General features: G+C 35.7%; 1 protein-coding gene across 1 annotated transcript in view; it reads left to right on the top strand.

The window, feature by feature from the left end:
• The window catches only part of igsf11 (immunoglobulin superfamily member 11), a 137,874-nt gene that overhangs the window by 114,993 nt on the left and 10,381 nt on the right, over window positions 1-12,500 (top strand). Inside the window, exons 2-3 of the mRNA XM_056256690.1 lie at window positions 1,429-1,592; window positions 9,439-9,646. Coding sequence (XP_056112665.1) covers window positions 1,429-1,592; window positions 9,439-9,646 — 372 coding nt within the window. The remainder of the gene's footprint in view (window positions 1-1,428; window positions 1,593-9,438; window positions 9,647-12,500) is intronic.

Genomic DNA, 12,500 nt, shown 5'->3' with positions numbered 1-12,500 from the left:
ACCATGGAATAGTGATTTTTCAGTGTATACTGTGCAGTTTGTAGTATACTAGTACACAGTCGACTTCATCTATTGTGTAGCTGGTGAGGCTCTGTCTTCTTCCCACGTGATTGGCCGGATGATAATCATGTGATATTGTGAAACATGAGCCTGTTCCTCTCCCCTCAATTAGAGGCATTGTGCTGTTCATTCAGATGCTAATCCAATCAGATTCATGAATGAGGATGTTCTTTTTAAAACAAACAATATATCCATAAATAGCCTTAAATATACATCTGGTAAAATCATGTTTTTATAGGCCTAGATGATATATTTTGATTGCAGGTCATAATGAGAGTGAGTTCACATCACACCCACAGACCTCCGAGGATGTAACCCAGTTTAAGATGTTTAATGTGCTTAGCTCATGCAAACGTAAGCCATGGTTGTGTATCATTTGATTGTGTTTGACCTAATCACGCCATCAAAACAGGATGTGACTTCTTTTTTTTTAACCCATCTGGCATTTACATGCTTATTCAATGTCATAAATCAAGGTTGCATTATTCTTGTTTCGTATGCGTTTCATATGTATGATTAATATGCTGAAAATCTTAAAGAGGCCATATTATGCCCTTTTATGTTGTTTTTGTCCTCTACTAGAACATGTTTTCCTGCTTGAATGTTGATTATTTTCCTCATATTCTCCATTGTTGCGGCTCCTCTCTTCCCAGTCTGTCAGTAACGCTCTGTTTAGTTCCTGTCTCTATGAAGCCCCGCCTTCTGAAAAGCACACTGCGCTCTGATTGGTCGGCTGGATCAGTGTGTTGTGATTGGTCGAGCGCTTCGAGTGTGTTTGGGAAATGTCCCGCTCTTCCCATAACCGCCAGTTTAACACACTACTAACTAACTCAACCAGGCCCCGCCCCTTTATTCTGTGTATGAATTATTATAATGAGGAATATTGTGACGTGTTCGTTCCCGGAAGAAACTCAAGACTACAATGGAGGCGTTTCAGGAGTTCAGAAACACTGACATGTGATATTCTGCAATGCAACTCGATCATCTAAACGAATATGATTATAGATGATCGAGTAAATGTCTAATCATATTCGTTTGATTATACCTAGAAAAAGTTAGTTTAGTTTCGCCGCTCCAAATGACTGGAATGTGCTACAAAAGTCATTATTTCAATCTCTGCATTTAAAAAAACTATTATGGAGTGTTTTTATCAAAGCTTGTGAATGTTTTTAATTAATGTATATGTGTGTGTGTATATATGTAGTGTGTCATAATTCTCCTGCCAGGCGGTTAATACATAAACACTGATATAGAGAATAACAACTGCACATCACACACTAAAGAAAGATGAACACACACAAGCAGAGTGTGTCTTTTGTCTGCTGTGTGTTCCAGTAATCTGACTGGTGGTGTGTGTTCCTCCTGCAGTGTGTGTGCGTGCGCTGGAAGTGACGGTGAGCCAGAGCAGTGTTCAGGTGGCCCGAGGTCAGGCCGCCGTCCTGCCCTGCACCTTCTCCACGAGCGCTGCGCTCAATAATCTCTACATCATATGGATGGTCACGCCACTGGCCAACGCCAACCAGCCAGAGCAGGTGAAGAAGCACAACACACACACACACACACACACACACACACACACTGATCTGCACAACACACACATGTGAAACAATATTCAGCGGGAAACCATTTAGAAGAGTGCTTGATCATATCCATGAGGATTAACCCTCACAAAGTGCACACAACTTTAAGCTTCATAACGTCATATTTGACTAAAAACATATTGCATTAATAACTTCTTAGCATTTGCAACATATAATTTTATAGAGCGCCTTTAAAAGTTGCTTTCTCAAAGCGCTTTACAGGCAAACATAGAGAAAACTACACACTTTAAATGCAAAATTTACAAATAAAATAAATAATCAAGTAAAAGCAATCCTAAAATTAAAAGTTTTGAGAAGAGATTTATAAGTCACTATATGAATATGAATGTGCAAATATTTAAATGTCTTAAAAGTGACCATGTCACTTTTTTGTTACAAAATCTATACATATTCATTTTTTAACTTAACATCAAAATTATTCTGGATTGTTTTCAAACAAAATGCATACATTTTACTTGCATAAACCGAAAGATAAATTTTTCATGGTGCGATGGTTTATCAGTGTGTGATAAGTGATGGGAAAGAGGCTAAATATATTTTACAAAATTATTTTTGAGACTAATCTACTGTAACTCTATAGATGTACAGAAAAAGTCATAAACTTTGTGAAAAGCCAGATAACAATGACCTAGAACGCAAACGTTTGGTTATATTTCTTAAAATAATTTAAAAAAAAACTGAATAAATGTGTATTTTGATAGTCTGATACTTTTTCTCCTTGTCATTAATTTCATATCTTGTTAGATTTATGCTTTAAAAAAAACTATTGAGTTAGAAATAATTATAATAAGTTATCATATTTTATGCTAATTGCTTTTCAGGTAAATGTATCCTGTTATCAGGACATTTAGATATTTTTACTGGGAAACAATGCACAAATATGGATTAATTTTTTCCATTGTTTTATTGAATGCATTTTTCCGGGTCAAAACTAGCCTGAATGCATTGGGAGGGTTAATTGGACAATGAAAAGTGAGCTATGATATTATTGATTAGGAATATTTCTTGCCAGCAAAATAATCTTTTTAAGATTATCTTGCTTGAATGAAAGTTAATAGGAAACTCCCCATCATGCACCTGTTCTCATGTCAATGCTACTGATGCTACACAACTAGACCGCTCGGATCATAATCAATAAACATGTTTTAAGTATACACCACTTCATAGATTTGATTAGTTTTGTTGCTTGCGGTGCTGATTGAGTGTTGAACAGTGTCTCACATTTCATGGTTTCCATATTCACTACTTTATTTCCCCTCTCAAGTCCCTCTTTGAAGACAGTGACTGTCGGCTTCCCACTTCCCTGTGTTCATTAGCGGACTGAAGAAGCTGAAATCAGGAGTGTGTTGCTCATTCTTTAACTTAAAGCATGACCGTCATCTGACTTTGTGTACGGATGCGGTTCAACACCCTGTAAACACAGCAGCCCTTCACAAACATTGCCATGTTTACTACTGGAGGATTTATTCAGAAACGCCAAGTAAACAAATAAAAACTGCCAGCCAGGGTCACGGCACCAGAAACCATCCAGATTTATTTCCGCAGGCCGTTATAATGACAGGGTTCGTACAAGGTGCTGAAAGTGCTTGAATTTGACTTTTTGTCTTGGAAAACTTTTGAAAACAGACATATTTCTGAAAAAAGCCTGAATTATTAGAAGACAATAGGCAATATTAGAAAATAGTGTTAAATTTGATTGATAAAACAATCTTTTCACACTCATCTGATACTGATATTTAGCATGGTTATGAGCGTGATATCGCTCATATAATTATTCAAGTATATTATACAGCTTTCATTCTTCATATACATACACACACACATTCAAGGGAGAAAAAATCAGTTTGAATAAGGAAAGCGATATCTTTGTCATAGTATCCTTTCAATGCTCATTGAATTGCATTGTGCTGCACTTTATACCATTTTGTTGTATTATTTTGATTTATTTATCTATTTACCTTTTGATAATTTGAAAGATAATTAAGATATTGTTTGATAAGTGAGATCTCTGATTGTTGTCCTTGAAAACCAAAAAAGTAGTGTTTGAAAAGTAATTTTCAAGTTTCATATTACAGTATCGGTACGAACCCTGTAATAATAGTTTGTTTATGTCTGCTGCATTAGAATATAATCACGCAGCACACTCATTATTAGCAGACTAATGAGACTAACTGCACAATGTTGTTCATAGCTAATTAGAGAAGTGCTGAAACACTGTTTTGTACATCACGTGTGTGTTTGCAACTGTAGTTATTCAGAGCTAGAGCTGATTTTACACTTGAAAGGTCAAGAATTCACACCTGAACACCTCAGGTGCCGCTACTAAACTGTGCTAAGATCTGATTGGATGAGCCACATCTGAAAATAGCTGATGTAATCACACCTGTGTAGTGAAGTATGCAGTGATACTCCGGTGTAACTCACACTTGGGTTCGTTTGAGATGCGTTGAAGTTCACTAGCTGGAAACTCTTCCTGATGTTTTGCCCTCCCTGTTATCTTTACTGGACCATCCAAACTCCAGCATCTGCACAATGCCCTGTGGGTAAAGCGGCACATGTGACAGCACACGCGTGTGTGTGTGTGTGTGTGTGGGCTTCAAACGCAGAGCGCAGGTTTATCGCCTCATCCTTTGATTCCGTCTGATTTATTTTCATGAATGACTGCAGGCGAAACCTCATTCACCTGCTTCCCACACACACACTTACCTATATACAACTGTGTGAAGATAACCTGAGCACACACACACACGCACATACACTTACCTGCCTGTAACTCTGTGACCTAAACACACACACACACACACACACACACACACACACACCTGCCCCCAACTGTTTTAACCTAACACGCACAACAAACGATCTTCTGCACTAATTAACCCAGAGCTGCACAGGCCAGAACACAACAGCTGCTCGTTACACAAGCACAAAACACACACTCTCTCACACACACACACACACACACACAGATGCAAACACATGCATGCATACACATACACACTCGCACGCGTGCACGTGCACACTCACTCACACACCTACTCACGCACACTCTCACTGTCACACACACACACTCCCACTCTCTCTCACACACACACACACACACACACCATAAATATACAAACACACATGCTATCTGACAAATTCAAAAGATTTTATTTAATTTCTAATCTACTTAATTGGTTTACACTATAAAATAATTACTATAATTTTTTTAGAGAATTGGGTGCTAGTATTCTAGTTTTTTGTATATACTACTAGCCTGTTCATATATATATATATATATATATATATATATATATATATATATTTATTTCTAATTACAGTTTCTTCAATTGCTAACAAGCATTGTTCAAAACTGAAGCCACTTTTTCAAAACTCATGAATGAATCACAGCCTAAGAGTTAATCTCACCTCCAAAACACTCAGACCAACAAAACACTTCATATCTGTCTCAAAATAAACTCGTTCCACCATAACACTGGCAACAATTCTCATTCAGAAAACATAAATGTCACTCATAACAAACAGACTTAAAAAACACTAACAACAGGGAGCATTACATAAATCGTGAACTTTGATCTTTGAAGTTTGAGTGATTTTTCACATAAATCAGTATTTCATTATAGGATAAGAATAACAAAAAGTTGAAGCAATAATAATGACATCATCAGAAAGATGTCTAGTGTAATGGCGTCTGTGCAGTATTTGAGTCCCAGGAGTCCCACACAATATAAAGACATACAGGACAGGTGAATATGAAAGTGTGTGTGTGTGTGTGTGTGTGTGTGTGTGTGTGTGTGTGTGTGTGTGTGTGTGTGTGTGTGTGTGTGTGTGTGTGTGTGTGTGTGTTTCCTGCCTGCGACCCGAGACTCTGGGAAAGACTCCAGCCTCCCCACGAACATACACACAACCGACCGACATTTTTTAGCTTTTAGTATAAATATATGTTAGTCTTAACATTATGAATAAGCTGGTGTGCTCCAAAACAATGAAAAAATTCACATTTATGAGATATAAGCATTCAAAACTTACAGTCTCTCACTTCCGCTAAAATGGATCAGGGATGTTTATGACATCATCGTGGACTTCAGCTTCTCATCACATCTTCTGTCCAATCAAATGCTCTCTAGAATCTAAAGCTCCGCCCCCTCTGCTATAAACACCACCTGGCCAAAGCGAGCGTTGACATCTCGGTTGGAGTGTGTGTTCGGTTGCTCAAACGCTCCAGTTTTATTCCGATGGTTAAGAATGAAATGCTAGAATATATTCACACCTCTACTATTGAATCCAACGCATCTTCAGCGCTCGGATTCGCTTCCATGGAGCCGTCAAGTACGACTGCAGTCTGTGAGGGAAACCAAACGCTATTGGCTGTTTGAAAAGGGGGAGGAGCCATTCAATATGTCCCGCCTTAGCTTGGTCAACGCATCATACAAAGCTGCTGTTCCAAGGCACTTTAAAGATGCCGTTTGCATACTGTGCAAAGAATACAATATTTCTGTACGCATGCGATACCTGGATGACTAACACACACTAATATCGATTGCATTTGCCAAAATGTGCAGGAACTTACAAAACACACTGCAATACTGTATCCAACAATGCATTGCACTCAACATGACCAGTGTGAAGAAGGAAAAGTGTTTTAATGGATACCTTTCGACTTCCAAACATTAAGACATTTGATGCTAAATGAATAAATATCCATAATCAAGGTCATGTGATCTGTCTAGCATCAATGGAAGTGCATAATTGTAGCTATCATTTGCTAGTTTCACATGTATGGCGGTTGTATCCCAGCATGCTCAGTGCTTCATAGAGTATAAGTGAGGGATTTATGCCGACGTGTCTTTAGCATATGTCGACCTTCTGACCTGATTCTGATCAGATCACATTCTCCCCACGTCTGTAATCTTCTGTGTTCAGCGGCAGATTAGGACATACAGCAGATGTGTGTGTGTGTGTGTGTGTGTACAAGTTCAGTGTTTCCCTGAGAAATCCTTTTTTCATTTGCAAGTTTATGCATTTATTTATAGTAACCATTTAAACTAAATATATTTCATGTAAGAATATTATTTTATTCCGTCACATTTATGTGCGACAAACGCATGTTACGACGTGACTGAATACGTTATAGAGAAGACTGACGGCTGAATGTAGGGCGGGGCATATGATGCGTTAGGGGGCGGGGCTTAATGATTGACAGCTCATGATGTGGCCGGAGCCAAGTCAGTTCTTAGCCGCTGATGACCATCTGTACACAACTGATGACCTCCTTTCCTCTCGAGTGTGTGGAAATCTGCTTAGTTTCCTCTGTGTGTGTGTGTGTGTGTGTGCATGTGTGTATGTGATTTTGTCCTTGTTAGAATTATTGGTAACACTTTACAATAAGGTTCATTAGTTAACATTAGTTAATGTATTAACTAACATGTTTTTATTAATCTTTGATAATATTAGTTCATAAAAATCCAGCTGTTCATGTTAGTTCACAGTGCAATAACTAATGTTAACAAATACATCCTTTTGATTTTAATAACATATCAGTAAATGTTGAAATTAATATTAACTTAGAAGTTAGCTGAAGAAGTATTGTTCATTCTTAGTTCATGTTAACTAATGAACCTTATTGTAAAGTGTTTTAAGTAACCGCACACTTCTCCTCGACAACTTTTCATTTGAGAAATCTTTAATACTTGATCCCGTGTTACGTTAGTGTCGAGATAATATTATCGTTTTTATCTGTATATTTTCCATTTTAATTTTCCCTGAAGTTTTAGCAATTGTTGTGTTTTTGTCATTTTTATTAGTTTTTGATATATTATAAATAAAAACATATTATTATTTTTTTTTTTTGTTATTATTATTTTAGTACATCAATTTTAATTAAATGAAGATAAGTAATGTTTTCTTGGCTTGCTGAAATACAATAGTAATACAAAATATTAACATATATTCAAGTACCGAAAATATTTTTAATGTTTTTAGCTAAGTATGATAACCCTGCTATGAGCACTAGTGATGCATGACTTAGTAAACAGCACTAACAGCTCACCCATGATGTGCACTACTGAGACACTGAGATCAAGACTTAGACGACTGATAACATGCATTAGAGCAACACTCGTTTTTCTTTCTCTGTCATGTATACCTATACATCACTCCCATCTTTTCCTATTACACAGCTCATATCTCACACACACACACACACACACACACTGGCTGCGGGGCTTGTCTTGATTCATCTCAGCTGAAGTGCTGCCTGTTCATTTGTGTGTAAGAAGCGCTGAGTCCATGAGAGCATCATTTACTGGTGCTCAAAACACTGTCAACTCTCTCTCAGTGTGTGTGTGTGTGTGTGTGTTACAGGGGCCTCTCTGTCCTTCAGCCTCTCGAAGGCCTCTGAAACTCCCATGATCACACACACACACACACACACTGAGTGAAGCAGGTTCCTTTTAATGTTGCGGATCACAGAAGCTTCTAACAAAGATCAAAGTCCTTTAAAAATGCTTTATAGTGTGTGTGTGTGTGTGTGTGTGTGTGTGTTGAATAATCTACGAGCTGCTCTTCTTCTACACCAGTGTTTGATGGACAGTGACCAGGAGCTGTGCTCATAATGATGCATATTTACACTTGTTCAATAATTAATTATTTAGAAAATAAAATGCATCCTCAGTCATATTTATATTTATCTTATTTACACCTGTCAGCACTTGCTTTTTAACAGCAGACAGAAAAGTTTTCTTAATTTCATGTTTCTGGTTTTATTGTGAATGATTCATCTGATCACATTATTCTAAAGAATAGAAATACATAAAGTCATTACATGAAATATATATATATATATATATATATATATATGTGTGTGTGTATGTATATGTGTGTGTTTAATTTAAATAGCTTCTTATTTTTCTTCTTCCTATCTGCAATTTTCTGCATTTAATTCAGCTGGAGCTTAAAGATTTCATTCAAACTTTGTATTCTGTTAAAAAAAAATCTGTAAAAAAAAATTAAATAATAATAATTAAAGTTCAAATTACAGATTAAAGTTTGAAAATCTTCCAGTGACTTGACTTGTTAAAATATTCAGCTTCAAAATCGAACTACTTCCTGCTGAGAGTGATGATGTCGTTGTAATATTTGCATGCTGATTTGTGATTGGTCACTTTCTCACTGGATGCTTAACAGATGCTTAATATTCAGAAAATATTATCGATCTAAATGCAGAGATGCTGAATAATGACACTATTGTCTTCGGTAGAGCTGCTTTACAGCTGAAATTGAAGTTGTTTCATAATTTATGAATTTTGCCGCATTAACTGCCAATTATTTTTCTTGTTTTATACTGCTTTGAAACAATCTGTTGTTAATTAGTTGTCTAGTCAAGTCACCTTCATTTATACAGCGCTTTTAACAATATAGATTGTATTAAAGCAGCTTTACAGTGATAATAGGAAATTAAAGTAACAGAGATTGTTTAGGCTTTACACCAGCTCTAGAATAAAGTTATTGTCCAGCTAATTTAGTTTTAATTGATTCACATCTGTTGTAAAAATCATTAGTTATTAAAGTCATTAGTTATTACACAACACTGTTTTAACTGAAAACAGATTCTGGCTGATCATTTGCACGACAACAGTGTTTGGTTGTATAATGCACTATATAAATAAATGTGACTTGTCTTAACTTGGTCTTTGCATTTATTTTATAAGTGAAAACTTACCTGACCTTTCAGTTATTAATATCTTGTTATGTGTCTGTGTGTGTTTGTTGACAGGTGATCATCTATCAGGGAGGACAGGTCTTCAGTTTAGCCAATCACATGAACGGGCGTGTGGGTTTCGTGGCCACTATGCCCAGCACAAGTGCCTCAATCTTCATCAATAACACACAGCTGTCTGACACCGGGACGTACCAGTGCCTGGTCAATAACCTCCCGGACCGCGGGGGGCGCAATATCGGGGTCATCGGCCTCACTGTGCTGGGTGAGTCTCGGCAAGCACGGGCTACTGGTGCATTGTAGGGATGATGCACGGTATATCGGCCACCATATCGGTATCGGGCGATAAATGTTCATTTTTAATGTTATCGGTATCGGGCGATAAATGTTCATTTTTAATGTTATCGTTATCGGCCGATAAATGTTCATTTTTAATGTTATCGGTATCGCCGATAAATGTACATTTTTAATGTTATCGGTATCGCCCGATAAATGTTCATTTTTAATGTTATCGCATCGGCCGATGCGATAACATTAAAAATGAACATTTATCGGCCGATGCGATAACATTAAAAATGAACATTTATCGGGCGATACCGATAACATTAAAAATGTACATTTATCGGCGATACCGATAACATTTTTAATGTTATCGGTATCGCCCGATAAATGTTCATTTTTAATGTTATCGTATCGCCCGATAAATGTTCATTTTTAATGTTATCGGTATCGGACGATAAATGTAAATTTTTAATGTTATCATTATCGGCCGATAAATGTCCGTTTTTAATGTCATCGGTATCGGCCGATAAATGTTCATTTTTAATCTCATCGGTATCGGTCGATAAATGTCCGTTTTTAATGTCATCGGTATCGGGCGATAAATGGTCATTTTTAATGTTATCGGTATCGGCCGATAAATGTTAATTTTTAATGTTATCGGTATCGGCCGATAAATGTTCATTTTTAATGTTATCGGTATAGGCCGATAAATGTTCATTTTTAATGTTATCGGTATCGGCCGATAAATGTTCATTTTTAATGTTAATGTTATCGGTATCAGCCGATAAATGTTAATTTTTAATGTTATCGGTATCGGCCAATAAATTTCATTTTTAATGTTAATGTTATCGGTATCGACCGATAAATCTTTATTTTTAATGTTATCAGTATCGGCCGATAAATGTTCATTTTAATGTTATCGGTATCGCCCAATAAATGTCCATTTTTAATGTTATCGGTATCGGCCGATAAATGTTCATTTTTAATGTTATCGGTATCAGCCGATAAATGTTCATTTTTAATGTTATCGGTATCGCCCGATAAATGTTCATTTTAAATTATATCGGTATCGCCCGATAAATGTTCATTTTTAATGTTATCGTATCGGCCGATAAATGTTCATTTTTTAATGATATCGGTATCGCCCGATAAATGTTTATTTTTAATGTTATCGGTATCGGCCGATAAATGTTCATTTTTAATGTTATCGGTATCGGGCCGAAAATAAAATTTGTTTTATATTTTAAAGCCGATAAATAATGGATTATTTCCTTCAGATGCGCACTGTTTGCTACTTTCAAAAAAAGGAAAATACAGGTCAGTGCAACACAAGTCTGTCACTGTCATATCGGCTGCATAAAATTATTATGAAAACATTATAATGGTGTTTGGCTTTTAATGGTGAGACTTTTGTTATTGTAATCAGGCTCTCAAGTTACAAAACAAATTGGATTTAAATTTATCGGCCAATATATCGGTTATCGGCTTTCAAATATAAAGAATTATCGGTTATCGGTATCGGCCAAAATGTTCATATTCCTAATTAATTGTTTTTAATGTATGTTTTTTTAGTTTGTGCACTGCCCTAATATAATTGCCCCCTGTGGGATTAATCAAGTCGTTAATTTAACTAACTCTCATTACTCTTACAGTGTCTGCTGTAGGATTCTAGATGCTTGAACATGCTGTGATGTGCATTACTGTATCCCACAATGCAATGTGCTTAGCTTGACCTACAGAGCGATGAATGAACCGGAGAGCAATTTCAACCACAGTTTTACTATATCTTTCTTTGTTTTATTATACATTTTTTTACACAAAATTTGATTAAATAATGCAAAACTGGAATAAATAAGCTATGTCTAAAACACTGTTTTTTAATTATTATTATTTAAGTACTAGTGTTTATTTTTTAGATTTTATATCAGTTTTAATTTCATTTAAAAAAATAATAATTTTGCAATGTGTTTTTTTTATACATTTTCATTTTTAGGTTTAATTTTAGTTTTAGTTCAGATTTAGTTTTTTTTTTATTTCCAGTTATTAATTTTAGTGCTTCAACTTAAACTTGTTTTAAGCAAAAATTCTCATTTTCATTAGGTTTAAGTTGTCATCTAAATTGTTTTTTTTTTATTGTGCTTTTTAAGGTTACATGTTTTTTCTTAAATAAATATTACTATTTAGGTTTCATTTATTTTTTGTTTAGATTTAGTGCTTCAACTTAAACGTGTTTTTGTTAGTTGGCAAAGCAAAATTTGAGTCATCTAATATTTTTATTATTATTATTATTATCGTTTTGCTTTATTTATATTAACTAAAATGTTTTAATACCTTTAGTTGTTGATGATAACCTTAGATAATAGAAACTGCATGATTGAAAAGTATGCATGCATTGACATGTGCCATTCCCAAGTCCTCTCCCAGTGCCTTCTGGGATAGAAGAGTGTGAATGCACACTCAAAAATCATGACAGAAGTAGAAACTTTAAAGTAAACCATCCGTACAGTGTGTGTGTCATGAATGCTATGGATTTGGACACACTCTTCACGCGTCCTGCACAGTGCATGCATAGTTTTGGACAAAGGGTTAGTGTTTTTTCAGATGATATCCGGGCATCATTTTACTGACTAAATTATGAATATCATATGGTTATGTGACAATGGTGTTTATTGTTGCATAATGTGTACTGTTTCACATGCTGTTTTTTTGTACACAAACCTGGCAGATTGCACACTATAAATAATTTTGGCTCTGTGACGAATTGCTTATGGTGGATAAAAGCATCTAACAAATGCATAAATGTAAATGTAAACAGGACCGATATTTCAGATCTCACA

Source organism: Rhinichthys klamathensis, unplaced genomic scaffold, assembly GCF_029890125.1.
Source record: "Rhinichthys klamathensis goyatoka isolate OS25496 unplaced genomic scaffold, OSU_Roscu_1.1 h1tg000130l_1, whole genome shotgun sequence".
In the NCBI taxonomy this organism is placed as follows: domain Eukaryota; kingdom Metazoa; phylum Chordata; class Actinopteri; order Cypriniformes; family Leuciscidae; genus Rhinichthys; species Rhinichthys klamathensis.
The sequence above is the reverse complement of the archived record's forward strand: the minus strand, read 5'-3'. Positions and strand labels throughout refer to the sequence as shown.